The sequence below is a fragment of the Peromyscus eremicus genome, chromosome 8b, assembly GCF_949786415.1.
Source record: "Peromyscus eremicus chromosome 8b, PerEre_H2_v1, whole genome shotgun sequence".
NCBI lineage: Eukaryota > Metazoa > Chordata > Mammalia > Rodentia > Cricetidae > Peromyscus > Peromyscus eremicus.
In genome coordinates, this window is record NC_081424.1 from 60,466,577 (window position 1) to 60,481,794 (window position 15,218).

The window sequence follows — 15,218 nt, forward strand, 5'->3', positions numbered from 1 at the left end:
TCAGAAAAGAAAAGAAAAAGCCACACCTACGTTAAACATTCCACATGGCTGATTGATTAGAAAGTCAGTGACCATGGAGAGATGGAATTTATAGGCCAGGAGACAAATTATCTTGAGTTATCTTAAGTCCCCCAAATAGCCATTTATTGCCTACCTCTGTATGTGGCCTGCCATCTTCTTGGCTATTAGGTAAATCCCTTTGGAATGTACAAACAGACCCCTTAGAGTTCATCAACCCCAAAGCTAAGATGATGTCTGAGGTTATAGCAGAGACGTTTTTGTTTTAACCTGGCTGCCGATGTCCCCACCAAGATATTTAAAAACTGCCTTGATTCATGACTTTCTTTGTTTTGCTGATATAAAAATTGCGTAAAACTGTTGATGCGTTAGAACATGGTATTTGGGTTTCCCAAATCTGTGCTTCAGGGCAATGCTCGTGTTTGGCTGCAGAATAAGCCGTCCTTTTCCTTTCAGGTGAGAGTAGAGTATTATCCCCAAGGAATGGGCTGATGTGCTATGGAACGGGCTGGTCCCTCTTCCTGTGAGCCCTGCAGCGACCGCCTGTAACCATTTCAAGTGGCTTTGTATCACCGGTATCACTGCCTCTGTGTGTCATGGTGCTCCCCGCTGCCTGCGCACTCAGACTGTCTTCCCATCCTGACCCAGGAGTACATCCTGAGCACTTGGGGTACTCGCGAGGAAGTCTGGGTGGAGCCACTCTGTTGATCCAGAGAGGCCCTGTCTCATTCTGATGTTATCAACCTGCCCCTCATTCTGAGTCCTATAGCACCACTTGCCTCTCTTTTTAAAAGGAAGCAAGTTCTTCTGGTGGGGGAGCTGTCCTTGTTTTTCCCAAGCTATGTGGCTCAGGATGTGGCTCAAAAGGCCTAGAGGACCCTGGTGGAGTCTCCTACATTGTGTTCAGCCATCCCAACCCTGCCTCGGAGCAAATGAAAGCAGAAGGCATGGAATGAGTTTCTGACCTCTGGAAAATCAAAATGTATGTCTGAGTTCTAGTCAGACAAGCAGAGGCGGACTTGGGAGAAGCATGATGTTTGTGTGGCAGGTTTCTAATCGGGGGGGGGGGGGGGGGGTTCTCCGGCTCTCTGAGCACTTTTTTGTACATCACAGCCTTGTCCAGAGCCCTGCAGTAGTAAGTAGCCTCACCAAGAACCTGTCCCTCCAGAGCCTCAGCCCCCACCACCCACCAGGCTCTGACCCCCGGGATCCAGGTCTGTCTTCATCGGGAGACATTGTTGGTCTTTTTCCACCCAGGGTCACCACCTGGTCCTCAGCAGTGAGGTGCCCTGGCCAGCACTGTTGAGGAGTTGAGCCTCATTTGGGTCCCTGCTGCTCTGGTCTCTGGTGTCCTGCTGTGTTCACAAGCCTCACTGGAGACTTCTTTATTTTTTTGCAATGAGATAAAAGACAAGAGAGAAAGGACACACACACACACACACACACACACACACACACACACACACACACACACACGAGAGATAGATAGAGAGCGAGCTGAGAGGAGCACAGATTTTGTAGCTACATGGTTTTCATGTTTAGCTTGCACAGCTATGCAGACAGGCCCAAGTGCATCTATTCCATGGGGTACACCTGAGTCCCTGCACAGCTTCAGAGAGAGATGATGTCCAGCAAGAGCATGGACATGGCATGGAGCTTATGCCATCTTTCCAGAAGCAGCAGCCTTGAGTCTTGGGTCTGCCCAGGGGCCCAGACAGCTTCATCAGAATTCTGAGTAGCCTGCATAGGTAAAGGTCCTGCTTCCCCTCACCTCAGGAACAATGAGGCAATGAATTAGAGCATTTTGGCAACATATCCAGTGCTGTGTACTATATATCAGAAGTATATGGCTATCTTTTTTTTTTTTTTAAGGGCTCACAGCTAAGAGATGCCTTGAATCTCTAGACTCCAGACATTTGAACGATGATGCTGGAACCATTGAGACTCTTGAAGGTAGATGAAATGTACTTTGTGAGAAGGCCATAAGCCTTCCAAGGCCCCAGATAGAAAGAATGCTATGGTTTGAACCTGAAATGTTCCTCATAGGCTCATGTTTTAAATACTTGTTCCCCGCTGGTGGTGGTATTTGGGAAGACTGAAAACTTTTGGAGCTGGGTCCTGGCTGGGGAAGTCACTGGAGGCTGGTCCCTGCGAGTACATTATCTCTGGCCACATCCCATCATGCTCTCTGCTTCCTGACAGGATGTGAACCGAGCTGCCTTGCTGCGCCTTCTCTGTGTGATCGACTGAGCCCTCCGAGGCTGTGAGCCAACACACACCTCCCCTTCCTTAAGTTTGCCAGGCAAACTTTGTCAGTGATGGAAAAATGCCTTTTACAATAAATCCCCGGGTCACGACTGGCTTTTAATGTTCCTTTAAACTCCATCAAATTGTGAGGGAGACAGATGCCCTGGCCTGAGCAATTCCAGGAGGCGCAGGCAGGAAGTCAAGGTGGACGCTGGAATGTCTGCCTTGCATAGATTGCTCCCTCGGCCCGCTGGAAATGTTTGCACTGTGGAGGGGTTTGCACAGAGAGCCCCTTGCTTTCTTTTGCTCCAAAACCCCCAAAGCCTTCATTATCTCCCTCCCTCTCTCTCCCTTCTCAAGGCAGGTGCATGTCTTTGTTCTAAACCTTAATCAAATTTCAGTTCTCTTCACCCTTCACCCTGTATTCGGCTCTCGCTACAGGAACATTTAGCCCGAGTGTGACACCCACTGAAACAGTATCTTCAGCCAGGCTTCCTGTCTCCTTATTTTCAAGGCTTCTGCCAAGTGTGCAGGGGAAGGGCAGGCACCCCATGAAATGTACCCCCTTATCCCCTCCAGGGCAACACATGATGGATCCAGGAGAAAGCTGCCTTCTAACTGCAGCACTGAACATCTTGAGTTGAAAAACCTGTGGTTCTTATCCTTGAAAGGTAAACAGAAATTTTCTTTACAAAAGACAAAAAAAATGAAGAAATACTTTTTGCAAAAATTTTTCCACTCAATTCACCTGTGTTGAATCCAGAGTTCAGACTTTATTCTCAAAATGCCCGCCCTCCCTTGGGTCAGCACACATCCCACGTTAGGAAGGCGGAGAGACAGGACAGCTGCTGCAGGAGAAAGGGAACGTGGTTCTTTTATTTGGTACTATACCAGCATCGTGCAGGTGTTTATTCATATGAGTGTAATGTGGAGCTGAATTCAAACCTGGTTCCCCCAAACAGGATGAGACGCATCTAAGCCGTCTCTGGGAAGGAATGCCTCATTAGAGAACTCTTCCCCACACACCAGCCAAAGCATGGTGGAAGGTAAAGCCGCAGCTGGGATCATGCAATGAAAATAGCTGGAAGGAAAATCACCCCAGAGAACTCACAACCACAGTGAGGGTGACTGAGACACCTAAGCAGCCCCGCAGTGTGTGGTACCAGCCTCAGTCTGCTCATCACATGGTATGGAAGGATTTTGCACTTTCTGGGGTCCTAGGCTTGTCCTCAAACACTGGCATCACACCATGGTCATGACCTTCAGGGCTGCTGGCTGGAACCTGCGGATCTTCTTCTTCAGGGCCTTGGAGGCCTTGATGCGGCACAATTTGGGCACAGGGGGCAGGGGTGGCCTGCTGCTTCCTGGGGCCCGTGGGGACTGCTGGGGGTGCGCCCGAGGCCAGGCCCGCTCCCCCTGCCCAGCCTCCGCACTGCCTATTCCTCGGCTACTGCGGCGGCTCTGGACACAGCCTTCTGAATCGTTGCTACTGGACTCGTCCCCGAAGCGGTTGGCGGTGTGGTCACTGGCCTCCTCGTCCTCACTGGTTTCGGCGATGGTCGAGTGGAACAGTGAGGTGCACTCTGCTGAGTGCTCTGATTCACTCTTCGCACAGGCATCCTGACGGGCAAGTGTGGGCCTGATCTGGGCCCGGGGACCACTTGTTCTCCTGGCTGGGGACCTAGGGGGCCCCGAGCTGGGCCCAGGATGGCCAGCCAAGCGGGCTTTGGCTGAGATCTCCATAGCAGACTGCCAGCGGCGCTGCTTCCTCCTGGCTGCTGAGCTGAGAGGGGATGCCTCCACGGGGAACAGAGCTTGGGATGCTGGGTAACCCTCCTGCTGAGCCACCACTAGGGGGACAAAGAAGGGCACGGGGTAGAGGGTGGACTCAGAGCAAGAGCGTCCCGGAGGCTCTCTGGCCAGCGTGGGCCTCCTGCTGAGCCCTCCCTGCTGGGGTCTGGATGAGGGGTCCCACTCTGGAGGCAACACAGCGTGGACGCCCCGCTGCTGTCTCTCGGGTTGTGGCGGGAGCTGCTTCCCCAGCCTGGGCACTTGGTCACTGACTCTCCCTCTGACCTTCACGGCCTTGCCTTGGGGAGAGCCCATCCTCAGCCTCATTGGGGAGGTTTCACTAGTGGTGCAGGATGGGTAGGCAAAGGGCCCTGGGGCCAGAGGGGGACTCTCAGGGCCCAGCATCCTGGATGGGGACAGGATTTGTCCTTGGCCATAGCCATTGTGGGGCTGCTGGGCCTGGGCGCAGAGAGCGGAGCCTACAGTATTGTCTCCACGGACACAGGGATTCCAAGGTGTGGTTTCCTCCTTCAGGGAGCTGCTGAGGGGCTCAGCATCCACAAGGGACACAGGCCCCTGTGGCTTGAGGCTGTCCTTGGTGGCATCCCTACTTGGTCTCATGCCTCCCCTGTCCGTCCCGCAGGCCAGCTTCTCGAGTGGACCTCCACTCTCTGGCCTCTGGCCGCAGAGCTTCTGCGTGAAAGGAGCCACCTCACTTCCAGGCTCCTGCACCACATCTCTCAGAGGGAGCTCCTGGCCCCGCAGACGCAAGAGCCTGTGGATGTAGGCTTCGGCTGAGCCCAGCTCATGGATCGGCCCAGTCTGAGTCCTGTTCTGATCAACAGGGACCAGAGGAGGCTCCTGGGGTGGTGAGTAGATGTCAAGACGTGGCGCTTCCTTGGGCAGAGCAAAGAGAGGACTCTGCAGAGCCACCGCATGTAGGGGGCTGGGGTAGGGGTACACCTCCTGGCCACCCCTGGCCACCAGGTCACGCTGGTACTTGGGGTCCAGTGCGTGGGCCGGGACCTCTATCCCCTGGCAGAAGAGGGATGAGGACGTGGTGTCAGTCTCAGCTCTCTGGAGCCCCAGGTCATCTGGGAGGACTCGCTCAAGATCGCCTGGGAAAGAGACCACCATGAAAAGCATTATCAACACAGAGGCCAATCCCTGCTCCCCCGTAGGGAGGCTTAGCTCTTGTGTGTACTGGTCCCTGTGCTTCAGTGACAGCGGGCAGGACGCATCATCTCAGTGCCCTCACTCCTGGGATAAATGTCTTGCAGCCACACATGGGAACCCACAGCCTGAGAGTGAAAGCAGGGACTCTCACCACAGAGAGATTAAGGCTGGCACACTGCCCAGGTGTGTGTGTGTGTGGGGGGGGGGGTCCAAGTGACATCTTTTTCTCTCGGGAAAGCATGAGGGGTGCTTGTGCCTCGAATCTCATTCTAAATGTGGCACGTTCAACGATTTGAATGCTTCTTCAGAGCTTCTGGATGTTCATTTAAAACACACACACACACACACACACACACACACACACACACACACACGGGCTCCTTGTGGGGTCAGCCTCTTCCCCAATGGGCCCAGGCACCGTCATCTGCTATCCCTCTCACCCAAACGACACTCCTGCCCTCTCCTGCCTCTCACCTGTAGACACTGGTCTGGGTCGGAACAGGCCCCTTGGGCGGCCTGTGTCCTCCGAACCATGCAGGAGCCGGCTGTCTTCTCTACTGGGCTGTGGGCTCCACGCAGGGACCGTGGTCTCATCAGCAGAGCGGGGGCGCCAGTCTCCTATGCCAGACCTGGACTTAGAGGTCTGGAACACAGGCAGCCAGCTGCCCAGCGAGGGGGACAGGCGGTCACTGCAAACAGATGCACACGAGGTGGACAGGGAGCAGGAACCAGCGTCACTCAGCTCGTAGAAGCCTGGACAGAGCAGACACAGTGGTCAGTGCACCTGTGACCAGTGGGCTCCACCCCAGAGACCTAGAGCCCCTTTCTCTCGCTTTTACTGGCAAAGGAAGGCGTGAGGGGCTGATAAGAATGCCTGGGGACAGGCCCACAACAAGAACGTTCCAGATTCTTGCTGGTCACCTTGTGAGTAGCTACGGGAACAACTGACCCTACCTCACCTGAACCCTATCGCTGTGCTCAGGAGACCCTCCTTTGTTTTAGGCATCTCCTTTCTTTAACATGCAACTACATGGGGCATTCCTTCTTGGGAGTCCTCAGCCCCAGGGACTGCTGGGTACCGAGCACAATCCAGTGTACCAAGTACCAAGAGTGCCAAGGGGACTCCAGACACCGCAGGCTTGCTGTCACAGGTACCTGTGACCACCGTGACCCAGACACAGGGGTCCCTGTTTCCAAGTTTCACCTGGAGAATACTGAGAAAGCAAAAATGATCACAGCCACACAAGCCAGCAAGACTGCCAACAATGACCTTCTGTGAGCTCTGGGATGGAGCACAGGGAAGGAGGGGCCTCCTGTGTAAACAGCTGGCAAGTTACACTGATGTCAATGATGTAAGTGGTGTGTAAAAAAGTCATTTGCACGGTCCATGACCATCCAGCAAAACCAGGAGCTCGTGGGGTGTTTAATATATAAACTGGTAGTTTACATATGTGTAAACTGTACAAACTATATTGTATGTAAACTCTTTAGCATATATATATATTTAAACTTTATATATTTATTATATTTATATTTTTCTTTCAGCATGTTTAGTTAAAGCTTTTTCCTGTCTTTAGTCACGTATACTTTCCAGGCTGCTCAAGGGACCTCCCAAGTGTCAGATCAGCTGAGGACATGGGCTGAAGTGGTCACTGTTCACAATGTTAAGTCAGATGGGGTCAGTGAGGGGTGATGATGAATGCTGTGTTGCCTTCCTGGAAGGTGGGATCCTGGCTCTCCAGTGTCTGTCTAGTCACCATTAGCCACACCTGAGCTGGGTCTGCTGTCACTGTCCAGGGCCTCGCAAGATGACCGGCTCACATCCAGCTGCAGTTCACTTATCTGCTGGTCCAGCTGGTCCAAGTGGGTCTTCAGGCCAGCATCCTGTCGCCTTAACCGTGACTGGGATACAAAAACAGAGAAAGAATAAAAACTGATGTGAATACAGAAATCTAAACTAAGGTCCAAGGCTGAAACAGGGCCATTGTGGACATGAAGAAAACTCCAAAACTCCAAACTCATGGGAAGCAACTCCCTGGGTTTGCTGGAATGGGCAGCAAAGGATCTGTCACACACACACACACACACACACACACACACACACACACACACACTGTGCAGTCTACATGAAGTGGTGGGAGTTCTGTGTACACATACATAAACTAATCTGGACTGAGTGTTTGGTAAAAACTGATTTCTTTTTTTTCAACTGTGCAGATTTCCAGGTAGGCCGCATACTTTTCTTTCCCCTTTAATTTGTTTAAGGCAAACAAATAGTAAAACGCAGGGACATACATGGCTCATCTGTGGAAGAACATGACCATTACTTTTCTAGGGGGGAACTACCCAAGGGGAAATCACCAGCAGCAAGTTGCCAGCAGGAATGATTGACTTCCTGTTCACCAGAACAAGCACTTTCGCAAAGGGCCATGGTGAGCTGAGTGGGAGGCTGGCCCGGGCTGACACAGATGTCAGCCTCAGCTTTCCTCCAGGAGCTGACTTGAGGTGGGATCCACCTCCGGTGTTCTCGCCCCCACAGGAAAGAAGACATTCTAAAGAGACAATGGACACTAAGAAACTGGAATTTCCCCAGAATTTTTCTTTCTTTTCTTTTTTTTTTTTTTTTTTTTTTTTTGGTTTTTCAAGACAAGGTTTCTCTGTGAAATGGTCCTAGCTGTCCTGGAACTCACTCTGTAGACCAGGATGGCCTTGAACTCACAGAGATCCACCTGCCTCTGCCTCCCAAGTGCTGGAATTAAAGGTGTGCACCACCACGGCCCGGCTAATCCTGGGGGAGAAGAAAATACTGAAGCCTGAGCCCAGCTGGAGCCAAAGCTTGTCTCCCCAGGAGATTCCCCCAGTTCTGACAACTCACCTACCACCTTCCAGGCACCCGAGATAACGCCAGGCAGAATCATACTTGCCTGCCTCTTACATCTAAAAGGGTACTCAGGTCAGCACCCTAAGGATGAACTTGGGGGTCGCTGAACCTCTTCTCATTGTGGACACAAAGAACAAATGTCCTTTCACAACTCTTCATTAGGACTCGTCTGTTTGAGGATGGGTGGCCCCGTTGGCTTTTTAGGGCTGCTAGGTCCCAGGCTCTGATCCTAACTCCACTAACACAGGGTCTGAAGGGTGAAGAGCAGCTGAGAGCAGCCGTATCTCCTATAATCACAAATGTCAAAGCTGAGTAAGACTTCCCGGAACCTGCTTCCATCACAAACTTTCCCTGAGACAACCAGGGTAGAGACCACAGGCATGCCCTTTCCACCCACTTAGAAACTGATACTTAGACCCACCAAAGAGATGGCAAGGATTTTTCCTGGAGTCCACAGACATCAAGCACCTCTGCCAGGGCTAGTCTAGTGAGCGACAGCATCTCTCTATCTATCCCAACTGCCCTTCTTCAGAGGCCTCTATGTGCACATTGGGACCAGCTGCTCTGCAGATCCTATCTGTCCAGCCAGCCTCAGTAGCTAGTTTCTAGTTAATGGTGGAGGTCTCAAGACCCCAGGGTCCTTAGAGGCCTCAGGGCTCTGCTGTGAGCTCCCCGTCCGGATTGATACCACCGTAAGTAACACTCCCCTTCTATCCCTAGTTCAAGTTTTCACCACCGTTCCTTAGGCTGAACTTCAGGGCCAAAGCCACTGTGACCGGGACAGAGCATGGCTAGCTACAAAGCCAGACTCTGGCACTCTTCCCGGAAACAAGTCTGCCTATGGTCTGCAAGCCTCATGCTGGTTTCCAGAATGCTCTGGGGTACTTGAGTCAGAATTCCCCAAAGCGGGGTCAAGGGTCAGAGGCCTGGTACAAGGAAGAACTAACCATAGTCCCAAAGGTGGAGTCACTCAGTACACCTGCAGATCCTGGGCTCTTGCTACGTAATGCTCTGGGATAGGTACAAGACCTTGTACCTTCACCAGTTAAGTCTGGTGACCACCAGATGTCCGAGACCGGCCATTCCATGGTGCCACCAAAAGGGAGCTGGCTGATTTCTTTAAAAGACTCACATCATTACATAGAACCTGATCTGAATTCGTTATACCTTCCCCCATGGACAGTTCCGCTCTGCAACCCCAGCATTAAAAAAAAAATCTTGACGATCTATTTGGAGGATAAAAAGTTCAGGATGTAGAGATGGTATCTAAGACACTTCCTTCCTCTCCTTGAATGCTAATAGTGAACAAAGGAAATGTTTTATGCATGAATTACCCCCTGATGGCCTCCTGCAAACATCACATCACATCAATCCGTAGTGAAGGGCCCTGCTCACTGGCTCATGGATGAGATTGACAGTGACCCTGGAGAAGTTTGTCAGGTCCTTGCTCCCGACCTCATCTGCTTCTCCTCTGACCTCCATCTGCCCCCTAAGGTGTTCATCAAAGCAAGCTGCTGGGGCCAAGGAAAACACCATCAACAGTTACGGAATCCGTGTGGCTTGCTCTTGTGGCGTCACTGCCTGAGCCTGCCAGGGAAAGGAACGGTTGCATGCTGTCACTTTCAGAACAAGTCAGGACCAGTCCACCCCTGCAGGATGATCCTCATATAGGTATGCATCAGCCTCTGGTCCCAGGACACCTCTTCTGGATGTGGCTGAAGTAAGATAGAATGTTACAGCTTCTTGGCCTGGTGCCAGCCCCTGGGCTGTCCTGCTGAAGCCCACTTACCAGAGTGAAAACACTAGCCACTCCCTAAGACAAGTCTCTGTGAAAACACTCGTGGGGGCAGCCTAAAGGGCCACCTGCAGCAGACGGTGGGGTCAGAGGACACGGGAGTTCATCAGCAAAGAAGTCTGGAATAGGGAGGGCTAAGTGCTGAAATCATCTCTGTTTGTTTGTTTGTTTTTTGCTCCAGGCCATTAAGAGTCACTGATTTATCTCGTGGACAAAATTCCCCTAAGCAGCTACTGCCGAGTTAGTTCCCTTTGTGACTTTTGACACTGCAATTAGCAGGGCGTGTAGCCCATCTGATGAACACCCAATCCCTAGAAATGCTAAACCCATCCTTCCTTGAGAATCCCTGCAAAATAAATGCGGAGGAGGACTCCGGGACTCTTCCTGTCTTCACACCTGAGTGATGACTGAGGGCCAGGTGAGCCAGCGGAGGGCTGTGGGCTCCAGTTCCTCGGGGTTTAACTGGACTGCACTGTAGCCTTTCATTACTTAACAAGCATCACTGCTCCTAATCTCCACTCCCCCACCCTCCCACCCCCCTTAAGAAAAATGTTGAAGTGCTAAGTGCTGGTTAAAGCCACATAAATTCAACTATTTTTCTCTTTTCCGGTGAACCAAGTTTCGAGACAAAGCCTGTGTGTTCCTTCTGGTCTCACAGAGGCGTGTGTGTGTGTGTGTGTGTGTGTGTGTGTGTGTGTGTGTGTGTACAAAAGGCTTGTTTGATGTCTCCAAAGGCTGCTGGTAATTGCAGTGTGAGGGCTTATGGATTGGGTCTGTGTATTGCTGAAGCGGAGTTAATCATCAACCTTAAAGGAACGGGTCATGCGTGTAGCCGTCAGTGCGCCTGCCTGGTTGAGGTCACGTGAAGCGAAGTGCGTAGCCTTTCGGACCACAGGCACCTGTTGTAATGTCTTGGTCCTTGTGTGGGTGCAGCGGTTTGCAGAGTCCAGCCCACACCAGCCATGTCCCTCTGGGCAGCTGAGCAGCTCACAGACTGGAGGACGCTGCCAGCTGGGTTCCGCCCTCAGCCAGCTCTCCACCTCTCTCTGTCACCTAGGGAGGATTCCAGGTGTCCTGGGGAGTGAGTGACTCAGACGCTGGACTTCCTGATTCTTTAATCACAAGCCCAACAACACAATTCTGAGCTAGAGCTGATTGGAAAGCAACAGCTTCATCCTGGACTTTTACCAAGAGGCAGCTCTCAACAGGACAGATTCAAATTTCACCGTGAAAGAAATCCCACTTAAGAGTTATGGATGCGACTCCATCACATCCGAGAGCATTATTTTGTTATTTTAAAAATACTGCAGTGTTGGGCAGTGGTGATGCAAGCCTTTAACCCCAGCACTTCGGAGGCAGAGGCAGGTGGATCTCTGAGTTCGAGGTCAGCCTGGTCTACTAAGCGATTTCCAGGACAGTCAGGGCTACACAGAAAAATCCTGTCTCGAAAAACAAACAAACGATAACAACAACAAAACCCAACAACAAAATCACCACACCGCAGTACTGAAAAAAAAAAAAAAAAAATCTCGAGCTGTTTCTAGAAGCAGGTTGTAATTCTACTCCTGGCAGGCCCCCAGTGGTCTACAGAGGAGGACTCATGGGGCGCGGGTGTCTGAGAAAGCACCACCGATCCCCTCTCCCTTGTTCCTCAGACTGGAGGACACTCGTTTTTGTTTTTGTTTTTTTAAAATGGATCAGGTGACACGAAATCTTGGAGACGGTCCTCAGCCCGCAAGACTCCCCAGTGACCCAAGCGAACCCAGTACAGTGTCCTGCGGCACACGGTCACGCCGTGCAGCCGGCTGACCTGCTCCCGGGATGAGGTCGGGGTCCACGCATCCCCACCACCACAACACTGCACCCAGCCCGACTTGCGCGCCTCCGCACCAGGGCTGTGTCAGCCGCAGAGGCGATGCGCATTCAACACCAGGCTCTGCGCGCGGCTCCCCAGCACGCACCCCGTAGCGCGCTCCCCACGCAGCCGCGCATCGGGCCTCTCCACTCGCTCACTCCACGCAGCTGCGCCCTGGTCGCGCCTCAGCACGTCCCCTCGGCCACCCGCGTCCCGTCCCGCTCGCTCCTTACCAGCTGCTCCCGCAGCGCGGCCAGCGCCGCCTCCAGCCGCAGCTCCTGGCCGCGGGGCCCGGGCTCGGGGTGCAGGCCCAGGGCGCCCCGCACGCGCGCCTGCTGCGTGGCGCGCAGCCCCTGAAGCTCCTGCAGCCCGGCCAGCGCCGCCCGCAGCCGCGCGCCCACCCTGCGGCGGTCCCAGCCCGCGGGTCCCGGGCCGCTCGGTGCCCACATCTCCCTGGCCGCTCCACTACCACCGCGCTGCGCGTCCCCGTCGCGTCTCCCCGCCCCCGGCCACAGGTCGCCTAGGTGGGGTGGGACCTATCGCTGGCCGCGGAGGGCGGCGTTTGCGACGCCCGAGGTCACAGCGGCCGCCCCCGGCCCGCCCCGTCGGCCCGCCGCGCCCTAGCCCAGCCCAGCCCCTGCACCCCTGGGACCTGTGTGTTCCTCAGGGAAGGCCTGAGACCCCCCGCAAAGGGACAGAAGACAGCGTGGGTACGGCCGGAGAAAGGTTTTGTTTAGGTTTTTAAATTTTAAAAAGGAAAAAAACACACTGTAAAAACCACATTCCTGTTTGTAAGCTCATTAGTCTGGAAAACCCACTACCAGGTTCCCCAGCGTGTACACCTGTACCTGGAGACCTCTGCTTGCTTCTCAGTTCACCGAGCCCTACCTCGCACACATGCCACGCACCTTTAAGGAAGCTTCTAGTAAGTTCCTGAGTTGCGCAGCTCTCACCATGGTGGGCACTTCAGGAACGCTGTCTGGATTCCAGAAGGAAGCCGCACACACATCATCAGTCGCCCGCACCTCCTCTGCACACATGCTCAGAACCTCCCTACCCCCCACCCCCACCCCCGGGCTCCAATGGACACTGTTTTGAGTGGAATCCTGCTATCCGGGTCTTTTACTGTTCTTAGACTTCCGGGTGCGCCCATTCTGCACCACCAGACTGGCCGAATCGCTCGCTCTGCTGTGTGGCTGTAGCCCCCATGTCTCTCCACTGTTGATTAGGAAGAAATTGCACCTCATTTTTGCTCACAGGCTGGGTGGGAATATTTTCCTCTCACTTGAGTGCCTACCTAAGGCAGGAATCAGTGAATCACAGGTGGCTACTGTGCTCAAGGTTTTGAAGACAGGCTAGGCTGCTTTCCGAGCGCTCACCTTTGCCTCCGAAGCAGAGGTGGGAAGGTGCCAGCCGCACCCCCCGCCTGAGGTTGTATCATCCAGAGTGCCCGGGGCTGTGGAGTGCAGCTGGCTGGCAGTTAGCAGTTCCTGAGGCGAGAGGAGGCTAGGCATCTTTTCCTTGCAGAAATGGTCACCCAGGCACTGTGCCTGCTTTGAATTCGTGACCTCTTTAGTAACCAGAGACTCCCTATACACTTTCCCTGCCAGAGACCATCTGCAAAATCCTTAGATACAGGATTCCCAGATTTTGAAGCCCCCCACAGTCTGTAAGTTTCTATTTTACTTCCCTGTTTTTGTTTTGTTTAGTTCTGAGACAGGGTCTGGCTACGCAGCCCTTTCTACTTACTATGTAGACCAGGCTGGCCTCCTGTGTGTACCTGGATCACAGGCCCGCAACACCAGGGTCAGTTAAAATTTTACTCTTTATTTTTATTTCACTGCATCTGTTTTTTTCTTTTGTCACCGTGCTATTTGTGTTATGACTGAGAAACTGCTGCCTGATTCTACTGTAGGCTTCTCCTAATAAGCTTTTGTAGTTTTAGCTCATATCCTGAAGTTCTTCATCCACTCTGGCTGAGCTCTGAGCTCTGATCCTTGATCTGCCCGGGTCCCTTTCATCCTTTTGCAGAGGTGGATCCCACTGTCCTACAACCATGTAATGCTGGAAGCAATTCCTTCCCCATGGAGCTGTGGGGGACCCTGCGGAGAATCAGCTGATGCAGAGAATGAATTTCTGTCATATTAGCCCTTGTTCCAGGCTATGACTGTGCCAGCGACTTGCTTTTCAGTGGGTTCCAAAGTCTGAACGCGTGAGCTCTCTCCCACCACCCTGCCCTTCACATTTCTACTGGAATTTATGGGTCCCATTGCCAATTTCTGCAAAAAGGACAGCATAAGTTTTGTTGGGGAATGTTCAGAATTTGCCAGTCAATGGGAAATGTTACCTAAGGTTGAGTGTCCCCGGTGTACAAATGTGAGCCCCTTTCCACACAATGTAATCTGCTTTCATTTTATTCAACCATGCCTCACAGTTACCAGTAAGGCTTGTGCCCATGTTAAATTTGTTTTTGAGTATTTGCTTCATTTTTATAACATTGTAAATTGTTTTCCAACTCCTTTTTTTTTTTTTTTTTAAGGTATTCATTGCTGGTGCATGATGGAATTAAGCAGTTTATTCTTGTGTGCTAATGCCTGTAACTATGCCCTGCCCTCACAGCATACCCTTTATAAAACAAGGAAAGCTTTTCCTTCCAACCAGATGGGCAGACATAGGAAGGAGTAATGATGCCCATGGTTGGTGAATATGAAGAAACTCATGTTCTCACACGTTCCTGGTGGGTATAATGGAGGGTGGGGACTCCTGGGAGTCAGTTTGACAGTGTAACCAAAAGGCTTGAAATGAGCCTGTCCAGAGCTCTGAAGAAGTGCCTGGGGACACTCACAGAACTGTGGAGATTGGAGCTGAAGAATTTGGACACATCGCACTCAACTTGGCTGAGTAAGTGTGCACGTCCGGTGTACAGTGAATGACATCCTTAGACTGACACTGTGCTCTGCTTCTCACCTCTAACCTCTGTTTATAGGATGAGGCTTAATTAAACGTTACTAAATATTAGCTACAATACTTGATAGGCCTACCATGCCCTGAGCTGCCTCTGTCTACGTAGTCCCAGGATCCCTCTTGACAGACTCTGCAGGCCTCCTTGCTGCCCCCACGTGGTAGCTTCCAACACTGCAGCCAGTAGTCCTGACAGCCTAGGGCTGACCTGGTTAATCTCTCTGTTCTCAAAATCCTGTGTGGCTTCCAGCTTCCCAGGACAGAGGAGGGACTGCCCCGCGTGACCTTCTTCCATCCCACCCTCCAGGGCCTTGCCTTCCTTGTCTATCTCAGTATCCCTCCGCTGGGCATCTTCCAGAACATGGCACAGCTTGCTTTTTAGTTCCATTATAGCTCACTGCTTGTCCCACACACACTGGGCTGTGAGGAGATTGGGACTGGAGAGCTGTGTTTCCTTTGGTGAGATATTTTAGTCTCTTAGACTCTGTGCCCGG

General features: G+C 52.4%; 1 protein-coding gene across 1 annotated transcript; it reads right to left on the bottom strand.

Moving 5' to 3' along the window:
* Nucleotides 1-3,121: 3,121 nt before the first annotated feature.
* Nucleotides 3,122-12,212, bottom strand: Dact2 (dishevelled binding antagonist of beta catenin 2). The gene is made up of 4 exons (XM_059272906.1): nucleotides 11,997-12,212; nucleotides 7,002-7,134; nucleotides 5,707-5,985; nucleotides 3,122-5,174 (listed from the first exon to the last, which is right to left on the bottom strand). Exons 1-4 carry the CDS (start codon nucleotides 12,210-12,212, stop codon nucleotides 3,508-3,510), a joined length of 2,295 nt encoding a protein of 764 aa, XP_059128889.1. The 3' UTR covers nucleotides 3,122-3,507.
* Between the last annotated feature and the right edge of the window lie 3,006 nt (nucleotides 12,213-15,218).